General features: G+C 45.3%; 2 protein-coding genes across 9 annotated transcripts in view; both read left to right on the forward strand.

The window, feature by feature from the left end:
* Positions 1-211: 211 nt before the first annotated feature.
* Positions 212-1,449, forward strand: RMI2 (RecQ mediated genome instability 2). Its single transcript, XM_081899957.1, has one exon. The coding sequence runs from the start codon at positions 222-224 to the stop codon at positions 648-650; it is 429 nt and encodes a 142-aa protein (XP_081756083.1). The 5' UTR covers positions 212-221; the 3' UTR covers positions 651-1,449.
* A 1,437-nt stretch (positions 1,450-2,886) lies between these two features.
* The window catches only part of TBC1D16 (TBC1 domain family member 16), a 52,822-nt gene continuing 35,906 nt past the window's right edge, over positions 2,887-19,802 (forward strand). For 4 of the 8 annotated variants that reach the window (XM_081899629.1, XM_081899633.1, XM_081899634.1 and 1 more), the window contains exons 1-4: positions 2,995-3,142; positions 8,641-8,732; positions 16,180-16,429; positions 18,442-19,069. In XM_081899629.1, coding sequence (XP_081755755.1) covers positions 16,243-16,429; positions 18,442-19,069 — 815 coding nt within the window. In that variant the 5' untranslated portion in view covers positions 2,995-3,142; positions 8,641-8,732; positions 16,180-16,242. Of the gene's footprint in view, positions 2,906-2,970; positions 3,143-3,207; positions 3,227-8,640; positions 8,733-16,179; positions 16,430-18,441; positions 19,070-19,802 lie in introns of those variants that run through there. The other 4 variants (XM_081899632.1, XM_081899630.1, XR_014165309.1 and 1 more) reach the window with 4 other exon arrangements.

Raw genomic sequence — 19,802 nt, forward strand, 5'->3', positions numbered from 1 at the left:
GTAAACGTTAGTGGGGGAGGAATACCAGCACAGTTTAATTTTAATCAATGGAGAACTTTGTGAGTCCACTCTTCTTTTTCCTCTCTCTATGGCCAACGAACCTGTGCGTCTGTTTCTGGTTTTTTTTAAAACACCTTCAACTCTCGCGATATTACTGGAAGGCTCCGCCGGCCCGTCATCCTTTTCGCGGCGTGAAAATTGGCGGGAAAGAAGGCAGGGCCATGTCGGAAGACTCTCGCCTCGCGCATTCGCCGCCGCCGCCGCCTGTGAAGGTCCTGGCCGCGCACCTGAGGCGATGCCGCCGGGTCCCTGGCGGCCCGTGGCTGCTGGACCGGGAGGAATACCGGCGCCCCGCTCTCGCCGTGTCGCTGGTGTGGCTTCAGGGCACGGTGCTGGCCGTGGAGGAAGGTGGCTCGACGGTGCGGCTGCGGGACGACAGCGGCCCTTTCGTGGCTCAGGGCGTGGAGAAGATCCCCAAGGGGCGGCCTTGCCTCAGCGCCGGGAAGTATGTGATGGTGATGGGCCTGGTGGTGTCTTGCAGCCCAGAGCCCACCATCCGAGCTGTGAAGATGACGGACCTTTCAGGCAACCCCCTGCACAGGGACATGTGGCAGCTGGAAGTGGAGGATTTGCATAGGCACGTTTTGTGATGGGAACAGTTTGTCAAACTGCTTCTCAAAAGAACCCTGGAGGCTGAAGAAGCACCTTTGGAATTTTTTATTTTTTATTTTTATTTTGCTAAATAAGGTTCCTCTTGAACTTCCTTTAGGAGAACTTGGATTAACCAGTGGAATTTGACCTTGATTCATTTGCTGCAGGTGTGACAGAGCAATGGCGATGGAAATGCTTGCATCCAAACCCCCTTTTTGGAGGAGGGCTGTCGCTGATTCCCAATTAGTCAACTTGGGTCAAGTAACGTTAGCTTATCCAGTGGAGAATGCAGTTGTCACTGCTACGATAAAACACCCACAGTCAAGAATCTGATTGCAGAACTTTGGGCTCTTCTTTCGGCCTGCACTTTCTCTGTATTACAACACATCTAATGCTGAGTTGCCGATTTCACTACCAGTTGCAGTCCAGACATCTGACTTCAACTGTAACTCATTGAACTGCTACATGAAGTCCATGCTGCTTTAAAATACTGTTTCCTCTGCCCCAGGACATATTTGGACTAATGGAGTTTCTGGACAGCTATACACATCTGGCTTCAGGGAGACACTTGCAAGATGGACGAAAGTTACAATAAAAACATGAGCCTATTATCAGCTTGATCATCTATGCTGACCATTTTCTAACAGGGGTCAGTGGAGGTTTTAATGCCTCGTGTTTCATAGAATTCAGCATCACAGCTTATGCATAATTGATGTGCCTTGTTTTGGAACTTGCCTTGTTTACTAATGTGTGACTATTGTGAGGTGTGGAGGTAGCTAATAAATAATCCACAATCTATTCCTGATTTTGAGGTAGTACTTTTTCCAAATAAAAAGAATGCAGGGTAGTTGCTGATGCAGCTGCTCTGGGGCATATTGTGTTTCAGCATAGAAGCACATACTAAGCACACATAGTATTTCTACATTGTCCAAATATTAAAGAATCATCTCTTGCCAACTACAGTGGTAGCTCGGGTTACATACGCTTCAGGTTACATACGCTTCAGGTTACAGACTCCGCTAACTCAGAAATAGTGCTTCAGTTTAAGAACTTTGCTTCAGGATGAGAACAGAAATTGTGCTCCGGCGGCGCGGCAACAGCAGGAGGCCCCATTAGCTAAAGTGGTGCTTCAGGTTAAGAACAGTTTCAGGTTAAGAACGGACCTCCGGAACGAATTAAGTACTTAACCCGAGGTACCACTGTACTGGATTTAGTTATGCACAGTCCCTCTGGTTTGCTGCGACTCAACAGCATATCATGGAATCGAGTTTCCTTTCACTTCTGATGCTCAAACAAAAATGTTTATATTAACAGGTTTGGAATTGCTGAGTATTATTAACATACAAAGTGGTGGTCAGAGGATACTAACTCAATTTTCTGCAGATTCAATTTCCCAGGTATAAGTTGCACATGCGTATTTCTAGATATATACTTGGGTTAAAAAAAGAAGAATTCTGGAATAACTCAGTCACAGCATGAGCACTGAATAGTATGGAACAGAAATACAAGTTTTCCAATAAAGATATACTCAAAATAGAGGACATGAAATCTAGTTGCATAGTATTCAAAAGCGTAATCTCTAGGAGATGCAGCTATGCTGTAGTCCAAAGAGATGTGTATAGATTAACTTTTTAGTGCAACCTTTAACTAACAGTTCACCATGTATTATCACTATTATTCTGAGCAGACTGCAGAACGAGAAGCATGAAACCCTGGCTAAGGCAATCACACTGAATGTATTTAAGTTCATGCAGTAGGTTTTTTTTAAAATGCTCAACTGCTGTGTAATTTAAGGTGGAACTTTATAATGTGTGTGTGTTTCTCAAATATAACTTTGAATATGGAAGAAATATAATACAAAAAAAAATCCAATTTGTCATTTTCTATAAAACCTCTTATAATTTTGGGTTGCTGAAGGCGCTTATTTTCTCATGCATCCTTGTTTTTGCAGCCCAGTGCTGTTAATCATTCTTAGGTTTTTCAAAGGACAGCGTAGTGTCTACAGAGTATGTTACTCATTTTTAAAAATAAATAAATAAATGGCCCAGGACGAGAAAGTCCACTTCAGTCTGCTCTTTACACTGAAGCTTCTGGCTCTTGCGGCAGAGATGCAGAGGCGGGGAACGGGAGCGGGGAAAAGGTTGCGTATATTGTGCAGCAAAGCTTTTCCAGGATGCGAACGCAGCACGTCCCTGAAAACCGGACATAGGACAAAAGTCCCCCGTCTCCACGCGATGCCCTTCTGCCGGCCTAAGTATTTGCTCTTTCTATCCTCTAAGCCCGGAGCGGATCCGGGAAGGAAGGCTCTGTGGGCAGGGCTAGGCAGATAGGGTGGGAGTGCCTAAGGGTAGCCGCGCCTACCTTCCCGCAGACCCTCCTCTCGCGCGGCGAGGATTTAGGAGGCGGCAGCGGCGGTGGCCTCTGGGTGAGAATTTGCCCTGCTGGGCTTTGGGGGGCGTGGGCGAGGCTGCTCTCGCGGTCTTTGCTCGAGGTGTGTATTCCCTGGGAAATAATAGCTTGTGGGAGGTGGGGAGCCGGTTCGATTTTGGGGTGGGGTCTTCATTCAGGCCCTGCGGTGGGTGAGCGGGGTGAATGGGATGTATTGCGGTGCTGGAGGAGGCGAGGTCGCGATGGGTTGATTCTGAGAAGGAGCTTCATCTCTCGGGGGTTGGCCCTTAGGGGGTGGTCTCCATCCTCTTGTAGGTTACCTGCTCAGGGCGCATCTGTTTTGACACTGGTATCTAAGTGGCTGTATAGACACTAGGGGTTGACCCTGAGGTTATATGTGCAGAGAAGCCAGTTGTTATACTAGCGAGGCAGGGAACTGAAGAGAGCCTGGTATTGTGAGCAGGGATTGGCCATTGGGTATTTGAAAGCTGCACACCATAGTGCTCTAGACAAGGGAAATGTAGTCTGAAGAGGAAGGAGACGAGTGTATGTCACTGTAGAAGGCTTATGATGAATACATGGGGAACATGCTTTCCTTTGGGGTAACTCTCCTAGGTACATCTATTTATATGTACTATGGTTCATATGTCTTTTTTGCAGTGCATTAAGCATATCCTTCTGTTATGTGACTGGCAGAGGAATGAATGGTTTTTTTCTTGTTTTTTAATGTACCTCTTCAGTCACACTAGATTACCCTGGGCTGGTATGCCAAGTTCCTCAGTTGCATTTGTATGTGGCATTCTTCTTTCACTGATTAACACTTAGAAATAATTCATCTTGGCAGGGAAAGGGTGGGGAATGACACACAATACATGGTATTCTGGTGCAGAAAAGCTGTGAGTTAGACACGATCTCTCCCCCCCCCCCGCCCCAATCCCCACCTTCCTGGAACACAGTGGTGAAATTGGAACCTTTACTCACTAGTTATTTAGCAGGATGTAGCAGCAATCAGTTTCTAAGAAGACATATGTAGCATGCCTGATGAAGATCCTGCTAGGTGATCCTCATGTTTTGTGTTATGCTTATTTTAAAAGCTTGCCTTGGCAGTTGTGTCAATATGTAAATGTCATGATTGGGGTGGGGTGGGGCAGGGAGAGCCCTTATGTGGAATAAAAAAGGTAAAGGGACCCCTGACCATTAGGTCCTGTCGTGACCGACTCTGGGGTTGCGGCACTCATCTCGCTTTATTGGCCGAGGGAGCAGGCGTACAGTTTCCGGGTCATGTGGCGAACCAGAGCAGCGTACGGAAATGCTGTTTACCTTCCTGCCGGAGCAGTACCTATTTATCTACTTGCACTTTGATGTGCTTTCGAACTGCTAGGTTGGCAGGAGCAGGGACCGAGCAACGGGAGCTCACCCCATCGCAAGGATTCGAACCACCGACCTTCTGATCGGCAAGTCCTAGGCTCTGTGGTTTAACCCACAACGCCACCCGCGTCTCATTTATGTGGAATGGTAGCCTATTAATCCTGTGTAGAATTGGGCATGCTTAACTGCATAGGATCAGGCTATTGATGAGCAGACCATTCTGCTCACTTTTTAATTTACAGAGCTTCTGCCAGCAGTGGAAGAGGTTGTGTCTTTCCTTTTCTCCCGACAACCTGAATACAATGAATAATTCATATTAGCCCGGGAGGCCATAAAGTATGGATCTCATAGCATATAGGGTCAATACCAATGTACAGTACAGTTGAGTCCCCAGGCTCAGAGCATAAAAGGCCACAAGCATAATAAGAGACATAGTCTCTCCTTTCTACCTAGTATAATTCGATTTTTGTGTAGTCATGTCCCATGTGTAGTTACAGTGGTACCTCAGGTTAAGTATTTAATTCATTCTGGAGGTCCGTACTTAACCTGAAACTGTTCTTAACCTGAAGCACCACTTTAGCTAATGGGGCCTCCTGCTGCCGCCACGCCGCCAGAGTCCAATTTCTGTTCTTATCCTGAAGCAAAGTTCTTAACCTGAAGCACTATTTCTGGGTTAGCGGAGTGTGTAACCTGAAGTGTATGTAACCTGAAGCGTATGTAACCTGAGTTATCGCTGTATTTCTTCCTTCTCCAAACTTCTATGTTTAAATAACACAGTAATTGAGGTGTTTCAATGCATTCAGGATATTACCAATGAAGTTTATTTTTTTAATATTTTATTAATTGAATTTATATTGCCTATACCCGGGGGTCTCAGGGTGGTTCACAAAATAAAAAGTTACAGCAACGTATGTCTAACAAGCTAATAGTCTTTTGGTCATGCATGCATTCTCTTGGAAGGCAGTTCCCTTTGGAAAGGGGAACAAATTCACTGGGAGCCATTCTCTCCTATTCATGCAGTACATAACATTCTACAGTAAGTATAGACTTGGCACTAGGAATTGGAATGGTTCTTTCGTTGTCCATATACTTGAAATAATAACTTCTAAGTAAGCTATTATTTAAAATAAGTCTTAAAGTACAGTTGATGGTGGAGAAGGTGTTAAAAGACAGAGTTGCTCTTCCTGTTACTAAGACATGCACAAAAAAATCCCACTAGGGAAGTAGTTTGAAGGGGTGATGTGTCAGGAAGGAAGGTTTTAAAAACAAGCATGACTAGCCTGTGCCAAAAGTACAGTGTAAAATTGGGTAGATATAAAACCATGCTTGCTAGTATGTTAAAGGGAAAAGGCTGGCAGCAAAGTCCTTTGAGTTTAGGTGATGGTTTAAAAAAGGTTTTTTGGCAAGGAGCAATGCAAAGTTGCAAGAGGATTTCAGTTGAGCTGGAACCACAGCTGCAACATAGTTGTTGATGATTACAGGGCTGTAGCATGTGGCGTGTAGATTTGGAACATCAGAGAACCTCCTTACGCTGAGCAGAGGAGTTAGGCCCCTAGGAATGCACCTGTAAATACCAGGGCTGGGCTGAGGCTTTAGCACAGATTAGTCTTTGACGTACACGTTATAGGAGTTTGTCTCTCGCTTTGCACACAGGCCAGTAATCACGAGATCAAATGAGATGGTGGTTTGGTGAGTAGGAGATGAGCAAAGGCTTTTGACTCGGAAGACCAAGAAGTGGTACTGTATACTTAAGCAATCCCCAATTAACTTTTAAGTAGAGGAAGGATGTTGGTGGTTTTAAGAGTTGGGAATGAAGTTAAGGAAAAGGCCAAGACCAGCTGAGGTACAGGACAGGAGTTGGACAGAGATTGCTACACACACACACAAGCACACGATTCCAGGACAACTTGTCCAGTGAATGTTCTAGGTGGGAGGAAGCTTCCTCATACTTTCTGCCAAGATTACAGTGGTTTTTGGAGGTTTGAGCCACCAGGCAGAAGCAAGCAAACAAGCAGTTAGGAAACATCACAGAGATCTCACAGGAGCAGGAGTCAAGAATCCAACAGGAGGCAAAGAGTAGAGATAGTCTGGATGAGGTGGGGTGCTGTGTTCCATTAAAGTTAGCAAACCAGGCATTCAAAGTTGTTTTCAAGCTGAGGATGTCAGAAAGACTGTCACCAGTATTGTGGTTGTAATATTGGTGGCTGTTTAATAGTTGCATGAACCTAATTGTGGAATAGCACCTTACAGAAAAATGGAACACTGGTATATATCCCTGGGTAGTTTTGAAAATAAAAGTATGTGAGTTTTGTTGCTGTGGACATTTTAAGGCAGTGTTTTTAAAGTTTGTACTTTCATAAAACCTTTTCCAAATCTATGTGCCTTTGGGTATCTGCCCAGAACCCCTGTGTATTGGGAAAGATGTTTCACCCCAGAACACATTCATTTGGTGGTAACTGGTCAGACTTCTTGGGCCTTGCCATCATCCTGAGTGAAGGAAAAATCGCCCCAACCTTCTTTACAGCTGCACATTTCAGGGCAAGATTGGTAATGATGCATAAGCCAACTTTGTAAGGAATCTTAATGTTCTAGAAAGCCCTGATAAGCGTCCAGGAAGCTCCAGGATTTCATAGAACACAGCTTGACAACCACGGTGCTGAAGTGATGTGGAAGGTTTGTCAAGTGGTAGGTAAGCTGATGGCGCTGCTTGGACCAGATAATGAGAGCTGAGCTGAGGAGAAGCGCTGTGCTGATCTTCTTGCGTAAGAGCTCAGGCCTGACCTAACAAGGAAGTTTACTTAGCAGAGCAAAAGTTGATAACGTTCCTTCCTTAAAACATGATTTAATCAGCTTCCAGTGAGCTCATTCTTTTAAAGGACTTACTCATTTCTTTGAGTCATTTATTTGTACACGATTCTGGGCTGTGAGGTGTACGTTCACTGCTGTGCCAGAGCACTGTAGCTGGTCTAGAATATGTTACGTTTTGTAAATGGGTGATTGAGAAGCTATTGTGCTCAGCTCCTCAGGGTGTGCTCCTAAGAAGCAGAAATCCCTTGGGGGAATATTCTTCTCAAGAGGCTTGTCTGGTATGCCTCAAAAGGACTCTTGGATATCTGCTTGCTTACTTACTTACTTACCGTATTTTTCGCTCTATAACACACACCCGACCATAACACGCACATAGTTTTTAGAGGAGAAAATCCGTAGGCATACCACTCATAGGCATTCCCTCCATAACACGCACAGACATTTCCCCTTACTTTTTAGGAAGAAAAAAGTGAGTGTTATGGTGCAAAAAATACGGTACTTATTTATTTATTTATTTATTTGGTAACTTGATCTTCTGCCCAATGGTTATAAGAGAACTCTCTTAGAGATGTTCTAAGACAGGCATGTCCAAAGTCCATTTGGGGGTCCTCATCTGGCCCTGTGGCCGGTTTCATCCAGCCCGTGTGGCAGTTTATTTATTGGGGTCAAATCCTTAATAAAGCTCAACAAGTTCAATCCTCAGCAACTTTGATCAGCCCTCATGCATGTTCACTTCATCAAATCTGCCCCTCTTTAGTAATAATAATAATAATAATAATAATAATAATAATAATAATAATAATAATAAATAATTTATTATTTATACCCCACTCATCTGCCTGGGTTTCCCCAGCCACTCAGGGCGGCTTCCAACTGAATATTAAAAACAATACAGCATCAGACATTAAAAACTTCCCTAAATAGGGCTGCCTTCAGTTGTCTTTTAAAGGTCAAGGCAATAATCAACTATTTTACATCTGCTGGGAGGGCGTTCCACAGGGCAGGCGCCACTACCGAGAAGGCCCTCTGCCTGGTTCCCTGTAACCTCTCTTCTCGCAGTGAGAGAACTGCCAGAAGGCCCTAGGCGTTGGACCTCAGTGTCCGGGCTGAACGATGGGGGTAGAGACAGTCCTTCAGGTATACAGGACCGAGGCTGTTTAGGGCTTTAAAGGTCAGCACCAACACTTTGAATTGTGCTCAGAAACGTTTGGGCATCCCTTCTCTAAGAGGTCTGTAGATTATCTTGAGAGAGATTGTCCATGTTTAAACTTCCTCTGGAGTGAATAACCACCAGTTATTGTGCACCAGAGATAATATATATTAAGAAGGTTTCTTTCATCCTTTACTTCACAAAGTACATTATAATCTGTGTTCAGTCTTGCAACCACCCTTGTGAAGTAGGTAACTTCTGATCCCATTTTACAGGTGACACTGTACAATGAGTTGTAGCTGCTGTGATCGATGCCAGGCGAAGCACAGTCCTTTGCACGGCTTTGGCACTCTCTTGGGCAAGAGAGGTGAGTAGCGCTTACTCATGCTGCTGTTTCCAGAAAACCTCCCCTAAGTTGTGTGGTGCACAGTATTAAAGGGGTGGTGGTGGATCTGGACCACTGGACTAAAGCCAGTGTGGAGACTGAGCTACAATTCAGTCTCTGGTTCTAATTTCATCCCAGTCACAAACTCACTAGGAGACCCATCTCCCCATCTGCAGCATGGGAATAGCAGGGCTGCCCTACCTTGCAGGGTCGTTGCAGGGGTTACCGCAAGATAATGTATGTCAAGTGCATTGCTGAGCACCCATAAAGTGCTGCGTAAATACTAATTGAAATTCTGCAGCTGTTTCTTCCCTTGCAACAATACAGTTACACTTTGCAAATAGCAATAGTCAATATTTGGATTTGCCCCGTCAGAAACTTGATTAGCTGAGGGCAGGGACTGAAGGCGTGCAGGGGTTAGGATCTTCCAGATACCGTCCCAGATGGGAGTGCACATTGTTTTAACAGTTCCTTGGAAGTAAGACTCGCCGCCCCCCCCCCCCAAGAAATATAGTCTCCTCCTTGGCACTGATGCTTTCCATTGTCGTGTTTTCTCTCCCTCCCTCCCCCTTTTTTTTTTGTTTGCCTTGCAAATATAGCAAAGTACTTTGTGAATTCAGAAACAGTGACTACTTGAAAGAGATGAAATTGCCATGGTTGCCCCTTGTTTTAGTAATGTCTTTGGCTGCAATCCTAAACCCACTTACATGGGAATAAGCCCCATTGAATTCAGTAGCACTTATTTCTGAGTAGATATGGTTAGAGTTGAATAGTTAGTTGGATTACTGTAATTCCTTATATGTAAAGCTGATTTGGGGGGGGGGAGGAAAAAGTCTTGGGAAACTTGAATGATCCAGCCGTAATATTACTAGTCCTTAAACATCTACACTAGCTTCTGGTGTATATGGGATGTAATTCAAAGTGCTGTTTTTGACCTTTAAAGTTCAAAGCACATTGGTGTCAGGATATCTAGAAGACCATTTTCTTCTGTATGAACCTACCTGTTAGCTGAGGTCTTCATATTGGGACCTTCCCATCTTTGAAGGTCAGGCAGCTATCTATTGAGGAACAGGGCTTTTTTGTGGTGGTGCTATATCTATGGAATATCTTCCCAAATGAGCTCTTACTTATTGGCAACAGGTTAAAAACTGTTTTATCCTCTCATTGTTATGAGCAGTCATACTTTGCCCTTTTTGCTATGATTTTACAGGTTGCTTTCCACTGCTGCTTGTTTTGTTTAGTCTTTTGTGCATTTGCTGTTGATAAGCTACCTGGATTTCATCGTGTTTTAAATTGTATCCCTTGGATGCCTGGAAAGCCATTTGCTGAAAATGCAGGATATAAATATTTGTGTGGTTGTTTTTTTTAAGGAAACAAATAACTAAAGAAGGAAGTGTATTGCATACTTGAGTTTTAGGTTCTTCATTTTCTTGCACGTGATGTTAGAGGAAGCACCGACTACGCTTTCGTTGCAGTTACAGTAAGAACTCAAAAGTTCTTGTATGTAACTTGTTAAGTCCCCCTCCCCTCGCAACCAGCAATGAAGCCAGGCATCCCAGTTCCTGCTGCATCCATATTTGATACGGGACCATTCTTCTGCACACTTGGCTTGTAGCAAAACTCTTAATCAAATACAGCTCCCTCTTCTGAATATGCCTTTCGATTCCATGGCAGCTCTTGGGACCTCTGCACTCCTGCAGTAATTTCTATTGTGTAATTTTAATGGTATGGCCACACTCCTTCGTCTTGATTAGAGAACTGCAAAATAAATTGGTTTGCAATATTAATTCTTTGTGTGCGATTGAATCTTCTGCTTATACCCATCTGCCCCCCGTGCTTTTCACAGTCCTTTTTATCTTTTCTCTTACTGTTCTTTGTTTCTGTGCTAATTTTGTAATGGGGAAATTTTAAGAAGAGCTGTGCATATCTATATTTCCCATTTCCCATCCCCCCCCTTCTGACTTTCCCATAGTTGGCTGGGGCGTTGCATAAATCTTCAGTGCTTTGCTGCAGGGAGCATGCTGCCTTGCATGCCTTTCAAACATTACTGGGTTCTTGTAGCTGTGCCAAGTCTTCAATAAGAAATCCTCCCTCCCAGCCAGACCATTCCCAAAAGCCATTCCTCTTTCTGATAAAGAAGAAACGTGCAGCCGGAGCAAGTGAGCAGCCCTGCCAACAGGATCTTCGACTGTTTGTTCAAAAGGGATGGGCCTTAGAAGAAAGCAGCCAACTGTTTCTGCTGGCCCAGGCACTTCTTTGCTGATGAGAAGGCCTACTGGGCGTTATCCAGTTGCTGCCTGCCTCCAGGGGCATTGCCCATGAAAGTAGCCAGTAGCTGACTGGAAGTACGCTGTGGGCTGCAGCACAGGTGTTCAGCAGTAGCAGCAGCAGCTGAGTGTGGGAGGAAATTAATAGGGCATGAGCAATTATTATTTTTTAAGGCAGCTGGGATTTTATTTCACCGCACATGATTGCATCACAGGTGGGGGAGAGCACTGAAGGGCCAGCTTCACAAATTGCTTGCTGTTTCCAAACATGAGGAACTGGACTCTCCAAACCTGAAATTTCTGCACTACGTGATTTAAAACAGGAATTGTTTTAGAGAGTGATGCCACAGCACTAATCTCCTGTCTGCATCAAGGCCTTGCATCATGTTTACTTGGGAATATGCCCCAAGAATATGTCTGTCCTCAGAACCTGCAATGTAGGCATGCTATGCGCATTACTTGGAGCAGTGCGGTCGCTTCCATGTTACTCTGGGGTTCCTCCTACACAGTTCAGGTGAACTGTGTGCACTTACATTGTTGACATGCTGTGCACCTCCCAAAAGAGAATACAGTGGTACCTCAGGTTAAGAACTTAATTCGTTCCGGAGGTCCGTTCTTAACCTGAAACTGTTCTTAACCTGAGGTACCACTTTAGCTAATGGGGCCTCCCACTGCCGCCCGCCACCGGAGCACGATTTCTGTTCCCATCTTGAAGCAAAGTTCTTAACCCGAGGTAATATTTCTGGGTTAGTTGAGTCTGTAACCTGAAGCATATGTAACCTGAAGCGTATGTAACCCGAGGTACCGCTGTACCATACTTTTCCATGTATAAGATGCCTCCATGTATGTGATGACCCCTGTTTATTTGAACCCAAAATTAAGAAAACAAAACCCTAAACCAGAAGTGAAAATCTGGATGAGGGGTGGCAGCAAGTTGTTGATCTTTTTTGGCGCGATCACCCTCAAAGTTTCCAGCATGAGGTGCGCATGCAGTGCTGCTCCGTGGTGCAGAATCAAAGGCAGCGGTTGGGGCACAGCATGCTCCCCCTCAGTGGCAGCTGCTGCTGCTGCAGGGAAGCGTGGGGAAGGAGTCTCCCAAGCAGAATACCAAGGAAGAGGCAGTGGAAGGCAGCGCCCACTGTGGGCCAGGCTAGGCCGTCAAGCAAACTGAGCTGAGGAAGGTGGTGAGTGGGCTGGGGGCAGGGTGGGAGTTTGAGAGGGGAAGCGGAAAAAGAGGAAAGAGCAAGGAGAGGCAGCTGTGATATTAATGCTGCATTCTTAATTTTAGATTTTGATTCATGTGGAAATTGTTTTCCACTTGGTTGTGTATTTTTTTAGATGTGGTTTATTTATTGTTTATGACTTTTTAAAATTATGTAAATCTTGTCATCTTGTAAGTCGGCTTGAGCATTGTTTTTAACTATGGAAAGGCAGCATACAAATAAAATGAGGAGGAGGAGGCAGTTTGCAGTGGCAGCTGCTCTCGCTCCGGTGGTCGAGCCAGCGAGCGCTTCAGGAGGCAGCAGCAGGAACTGCCTCAGCCCGCCCAAGCCAAAATCCCGGATATATGCTTAAATATTTAAAAAATCCCTCCAGATGCCCATGTTCTGTACAAGACAACCCTAGGTTTTTTACTATTTTTTTAAGTCTTATACACGGAAAAATACGGTACGTTGCTTCTGTGTTTTGTAAACATGATGCACGTCTGAGCCATGTGGAAAGAAGGTTATGCATTGCTGGGATGCAGTGGCATTAACTATAGAAGCAGAGCAACCATGCTGTGCCCACCGATACATTCATAGGAGCACAGGAATCTGCTTTACACAGAGTCGGACCATTGGTTTACTTAGCTCCATGTTGCCTGTACTAGTTTTCTCCGGCCTCCAGATGTTGGTGGACTGCAACTCTCATCACCCATGGCCATTAAGCTATGCTTTTTTGGACTAATGGGAGATGGAGTCCATCATGTCTGAAAAGCACCAGGCTGGGAAGGCTGGTCTACTGTAGCAGGCAGCAGCTCACCAGGGTTTCAGACAGGGGTCTTTCACCTGCCCAAACTAGAGAGACCAGACTGAACCTGGGACCTTCTGCAGGAAAAGCAGGTGCACTACTGCTTATCTGTGGCCCTAATGGCTTGGAGTTGATGCAACCACTTTTCTCCTCCCGGCCTGATAAGCCCTGTGTTCTCTGAAATGTAGTGTTCATGTCATATTCTGTCTTGGGTTTCCCAAGCACTGTCATTCAAAGGTTCTTATGCCTGTTGAACAACACCCTTTGTGTGTAGCAAGAGAGATCAAGTTCAGTGTAGGATTAGGTGGCATGTTTCTTTGCTTTTAGATCCTCATCGTGGGCAAAAAACAAAAAAAAATCCTTTTTCATGTTCAACAGCTGCTTTGCTTTTGCTCAGCAAAAGCTGGTGATAATGCGGGGCTGCTTTTCATTCCATAAGGGGGTCAATCTACTGCTGCTTCAGGCCCCTGGAGAAAATAGCTGGGAAAACATGTGAGTTTGTGCCTGAGCAGGCCAGATTCCCCCCCCCCCACCTCTTTCTTCCAGAGAAAATGCTGCCTTTGCATTCCCCCCCCCTCCCCGTGGATGCATCTGCTGCTCCCTGACTCTGCCAGTAAGATGCTACTACATCATACACTGTCACACAAGCTCAACAATACACAAGGCTTGCTGCACAATACAGGGGAACAACATGGCTGCAAGCAGTTTTGCTCCTCTCCTCAGAAGTGTGAGCATCTTCGTTTTGTCTGCGTTTTTCAGTGAGACAAGAGATATACATGGATCAAGAGCTTTTGAGCCTGGTTTGACCTGGAAGTGTGTGTTTGGCAGTAGTGGAGAGTAGGATGTGAAATTTCAAAGATGTCTTGGTGAAATAACCGGGTCACCTTATCAGAATGTTTAAGGAATATACTCCTCCATAAGGATGATGGGATGCACTTTCTGAAAACCAGCATCTTAAGAGCTGCCCTCTGGCAAATTACTCTCAAATCCGTGTAGTTCCTTAACATGCTTCCTCACTTGAACCCTAGTAAGGAAGTGCTGCAGCCATTGTAGTGCCAGGTGCATGGCACAGATGGAATAGGCTTTAATTCAGGAGTGGCTAACCTGTTTTGGCCTGAGGACCGCATTGGAGGTGCATGCCGGTGGTTGGCATGGCCACTGTATGTTCATTTTCATGTTTGCACACATACATATCACAACTGCATTCATGCATATACAGTACACACACAGACGACACATGTAGCATGCATACATATCAGCAGGCAGATGAACACATTCTCTCTGTGTGTGGAGATCATACCACTAGGGAAGGAGGAGGCTGTCCTCCCTGCCCAGCACTGTACTGCCTCTGCTTTAATACTAGAGGAGAAGTATGTCCTGCCTCCCCTCCCATGGTACATACATGCTGCTGCAGTGGAGGAAAGGAAAGCCCATGTTCTCTAGGTAATGGGGTTGGCAGAAGGTGCAAAGGGAGATGTTCTAGAAGGAAGGAGGGAAAGCCATAATTTTAAGAACAGATAGAAAGTGAACTATTTGTGTGTATAAATAGCTTCTTGGCTTTTATATAGTGTGATTTTTAGGTCTGTTGCTATTAGTGCATCTGCCTTTTTTTGTTTCCTCCTTCCATCTCTCCTTTGTGCATCTCTGACTGTCTCTCTCCTGTATCTGCATGTGTTAGCTTATGCATGCATTTCCCCCCAGTCTGCTTTCCTGTTAATTATTTAGGGGGACAGGCACACAGTAAGGTTTGATCTAGGCTTGCTTCCTGATATTTCTCTTTCTTTCATTTTCTACCTGTCTTTTCATGCACAGACTAAAAGCACTTGAATCTGGCATTGCAGGGGATGCCTCACCTGGTATATCCAGGTGTTGTTACAGGGACCATAGAAACCAGACCGGGTTAAGCTGACCCTGGGAACAAAGAGTACTGACTAAAAAGGAACAACTGTGCTTGGAGGGGAGGCTTTGAGTGGGGTCAGTTTTCCCTTGGCTTGTTTTTTTCTGGTGGACCTTTGGAGCCAGTTCATATCTGAAACTGGTGATGACAGGAATGTGTTGCTGGACAAGCGCCATTTTCAAGAGGAGTCAGAGGCTATGTATACAGAGGCTTGTCACTATGCTACAAAAGAAACAATAGCCACAGCAGTTCCCAAATTGCACTCCTGGGCAAGGTGTTCCCAACATCACTCTGCAGAGATCCAAAGGAAATAAGTGAGGATGGCAGAAATGCTTATTGACAATACCTGGTGCGTTCTCAGCTAAAATTCATCCTCCTTTTCAGACAGCTTCTGTTCCAAAATGTGATTGCATAGCTCTTGAAGAAAGTCCCTCTGTTGTTACATATTAAGGTGGTATGGAGAGGGAAAGAGGATGGGGTTTTTTGGGAGGGGGTGTTCCCTCATTTTTTCTGGGCCACCTCATCTCTCTGTTGAACTGCAGACAAGAACTCTACAGTGGTACCTCGGGTTACATATGCTTCAGGTTACATACGCTTCAGGTTACAGATTCCGCTAACCCAGAAATAGTGCTTCAGGTTAAGAACTTAGCCTCAGGATGAGAACAGAAATCGTGCTCCGGCAGCACGGCAACAGCAGGAGGCCCCATTAGCTAAAGTGGTGCTTCAGGTTAAGAACAGTTTCAGGTTAAGAACGGACCTCCGGAACGAATTAAGTACTTAACCCGAGGTACCACTATAGTGTTAAAAGTGACACTGGAAATCTGTGACCAAAAGCTGTGAATTTAGAATCCAGTATCATTTATTTTTAATACTTTGGAATGAGAAAAAAGAAACTCCAAATTACAGGTTCCATTTCTGGTGTTGCAAGAAAACAAACTGTAAGCCTTGTGGTCCCACAAATATTTAACCAATCTGCTGTGGCAGCATACACTTTTGTGGTCCACAGCTCATTTTTCTAGTAGTAGTTGCCTAAACTGTGTTGGAGTGGGGTTTGTTTGTTTTTTAACAAAGACTTTCTTATTCTCTCAAGTATTGTATTATTTCCCCCCACTAATCTCATGTGACTGAGACAGTGTCATTACTGCACTCAAGGTTTCACCTCCTTTTGCATGAAGGCAAGCAGTATGTGTCTTTCTGTCCATTCTACCTGTTGTTGTTCTCTTTCTGACACTTTCTCTCCTTTTCCCCTGGGCAGACTTGACTGTCTGAATTAGGTGCTTAAGTGGAGTCAACAGAGAATGGAAACACTCCCTTGGCAATGTCTCTGGGAAGACTCCTCCGACGTGCCTCTTCGAAAGCATCTGACCTCCTGACCTTAAATGCCAGCAGCAGCAGCAGCGGTGGCGGCTCGTCTTCCGTCTTGGATGGGGGTATTATCTACTCCAAGAACAATGTCTGTGTCCACCCACCTGAGATGCTGCAAGGCATCGTGGAGCATCACCCAGGTGAGGGCAGGCTGGAGACATAGGTTTGTTGCGTTGGTTTATCTCATTTTGTTTACGAGTCTCTCCCCATGAACAATCTTGAAGCAATTTAACAATAAAAGCTTCAATAATGAAACAGCTATTAAATGTAGTTTCGGGTTCAATATTGGGATAAAAATATCCACTTGAAAGATTTGTTGGAAGAGGAAAGTCTTCAACAGGTGCCAAAAAGTTCATAGAGATAGCATCTGTCTGACAGGTAATGGAATTCCAGAAGGTGGGTGCCGTAACACTAAAGTCTCCTACATTGTATGGAATGAATCTCATGATGAGATGGTGTTTGTAGAAGGCTCTGCTACTCCTGCAGAGCATCGTCATTAGTTGCGTATACACAGGGTGAGATGATATTTTCTGTATCGTGGTCCCAGGCAGTATAAGGCTTTGCACAGTAGTATCAGCACCTTGAACTTTGATGCTGGACTTAATGTTAAGGAAAGTTCTATGGGATACACTTTGTGCACAGAAGAGTCTCTCAGTAAGCATTAATTGCTCCATAAAACCTCTCCCTTGACTTCTTACCTCTTATTCTCAATCCTGTTTCAAAGTTGCTATGGAGGGTCCACTTGATACAGTGGTGCCTCGCAAGACGAAATTAATCCGTTCCGTGAGGCTCTTCGTATAGCGGTTTTTTTGTCTTGTGAAGCAAGCCCATTGTCAGCTTAGCGGATTAGCGCTATTAGCGGTTTAGCGGCTTTCAGCGATCAGCTGTTCAGCGGCTTATCAGCGGATCAGCTGATAAGCGGCTTAGGAAAAGGGGGGGAGGGAAAAAACCCCACAGGAACTCGCAAGACATTTTCGTCTTGCGAAGCAACCCCATAGCGAAATTCGTTTTGCGAAGCGCCTCCAAAACGGAAAACCCTTTCGTCTAGCGAGTTTTCCGTCTTGCGAGGCGTTCGTCTTGCGGGGCACCACTGTATTCCTTGTTCTTCCCTTCTCATCTTCCTAATGTTTTATTATTTCTTACGTAACACATCAGAATGTCTGTGGTGGCGAATTAATAGGTTTTTTTTTTTTTAAAAAAAATATATCCTCCTCTTAGGGCTAAACTGCACAGGATGCAAGATTGGAATTCCCAATATTTGTTAAAAGCTTAAAAAACAAGGGGAGCTTCCCCTTTTCCACCACAGTCTTTTTCCCAGTTAAAATTGCATCTCTTCTCATTCCTCCCAAAAGCTGCTGGTAACTATGCTGGGGCAAGAAGAAAACAGCGTAATAAAGGAGCCAATCCTTTTCTACTCCCTACCCCACACTAATAGGGATTTTTTTTTTTTGAGGGGGGTAGTATGATTAAACAACGTTTGCCCCACCCCTGCTTTAGGAGCATCCTGAAATTCAACTAGATTCCAGCCTGACATGAGCTCTGGAGGAGTAAGTGATGATCTTAGGAAGTTGCCTTAATACCAAGTCAGAGTCAGTGGTCTGTCCATCTCAATATTGTCTACTCTGCATGGCAGCAACTCTCCAGGGTTTCAGGCAGGAGCTTTTCCCATCAGGGATAGAACCTTGGACCTTTTGTAATCAAGGCAGATAACCCATAATCAAATGGTGGCCTTTCCCATTTTGATTTTCTAGGACTTATACTTTGGGTTGCAGTTGGCCAGAGGCATGCTCTGGTGTTCCCGCTAGCAGGTGTAAAAATGACTTGGATGTGCTGATTGAGTTGGCTATGTTTTTGCCTCTAATGCCCTGTTGGATCCCAAACCGAGCTATTGTAGATACTAGCTGGAAAGTAAAATGCAGTCAAGAACGATGCTCAGTCAACCAAACATTGCTCCAGTGGATGAAGCAATTGGGTTTGGTTAGGGGAGGAGGAAGATGTTGGGCTTAGGAGAGAGCTGCTCAAGAGGCAAGTGAGTGATGGGAGGAGTCCCAGTGGTAGCAGGAAACTGGAGTGCTCAGCACCCTTTCAGGATACCTGCCATTCATGAAGTTGGGGCTTGGTTGTAACTCTGGGGCACTGTGTTCTTTCGTAGGCTATTTGTGCCTGTACATGGAGAAAGATGAGCTGCTTGGAACCACGCTTATCTTGGCCTGGGTCCCAAATTCCCGAATTCAGAGACAGGACGAAGAGGCCCTCCGCTACATTACACCAGAGAGCTCCCCGGTCCGCAAGGCCCCCCGCAAGCGTAACCGCCATACTCAGGGTTTTGGCGCCACTATGCAGGCTTCCCCCTCTGAGCAGAAGCGAGCTGTGACCCCAAAGGATGAAGAAGACGTTCTGACCGTGTCGCAGCTGGTTAGGGATGTGGCTCACGTCAGCTGCCCTTCGGAGGAAGGGGAGAAGCTGTCCCAGGGTTGCTTGGCAACGGACAGCACCCACAGCTCGGCTCAGCCTGCCCACAGTGACTCAGGTATCTTATCGACAATCAGTTCTCTGGAGGAGCACAACCAGTTGGAGGAGTCAGTGGAAGAAGGGCTGGAGACCCACCTGGAGACTGGAGAGGACGACGAGGGCTCTTTGGAGTTGTCTGCCGATGATGTCAGCAGGGACAGCACATTTGACTCGGACTCTGATGCCTTCTCTTCTCCATTCTGCCTCTCACCCATCAGTGAAGCCCTGGTGGAGAATGTTGGCTCCATGTTCCTGGTTAATGAAAACAGGTGAGTTTATGTTCCTTTTCTCCTTTTACGGAGTAATCAAGGAGCAAGATTATCCAGTTGTAGAACAACTATTTGTCCGGTTTTTGCCCCTGCTGAGGGGCGTTCACTCTACTACTCTCAGCAGTGTGATTTTATTTTATGTCTACTCAGAAGTCCTACTGAGTTCACTGTGACTTGCTGCTGCTTAAGTGTGTATAGGATTACAGTCTATTCTTTTGCGCCTCAGAGGTGAAGGCCCTGGATTCCACTAGCTGTCCAACTGTGGTGACATGCGTTGACAGTAGTCGCTACATATGAGATCCCATTTGGTCATTGAGATGGTAGACCCTGCTTGTTTTGAGATACCCGCTGCAATGGAGGTGTAGTTGCAAGCCGTGGTATAAGTTGCTTTGATGACCAGGATGTTACTTAAATATGGATCTGAATGTATGTACCTGTCTTTTTTATTAGTATTCATGTCATGTAAGGAATAGCTTTTAGCTGGCTGACAACATCGCCTTACAGCAAGTTGCTGCTTTCAGTTTGGGGGCACCTCTGTTTGATGTTATCTACAGGCAGCGACCGTTTTAGCCGTGTCCAATTGACATGCAGTTGCCAACGCATTGGTCCATTTGGACCTGGAAGAAGACAGAATGGGGACTGAATGGCTGGCAGGGCAGAATGGGGACAGGGCACATTTATATGGGCTTTGCTGATGCACACAGGGGCTGGGAACAGAACCCTGGCACGAAAT

The sequence above is a fragment of the Podarcis melisellensis genome, assembly GCF_964234715.1.
Source record: "Podarcis melisellensis genome assembly, chromosome: 2".
Taxonomy (NCBI): domain Eukaryota; kingdom Metazoa; phylum Chordata; class Lepidosauria; order Squamata; family Lacertidae; genus Podarcis; species Podarcis melisellensis.

Coding starts and splice junctions, on each gene's coding strand:
- RMI2 (XM_081899957.1), top strand. CDS start 222: ATGTCGGAAGACTCTCGCCTCGCGCATTCGCCGCCGCCGCCGCCTGTG.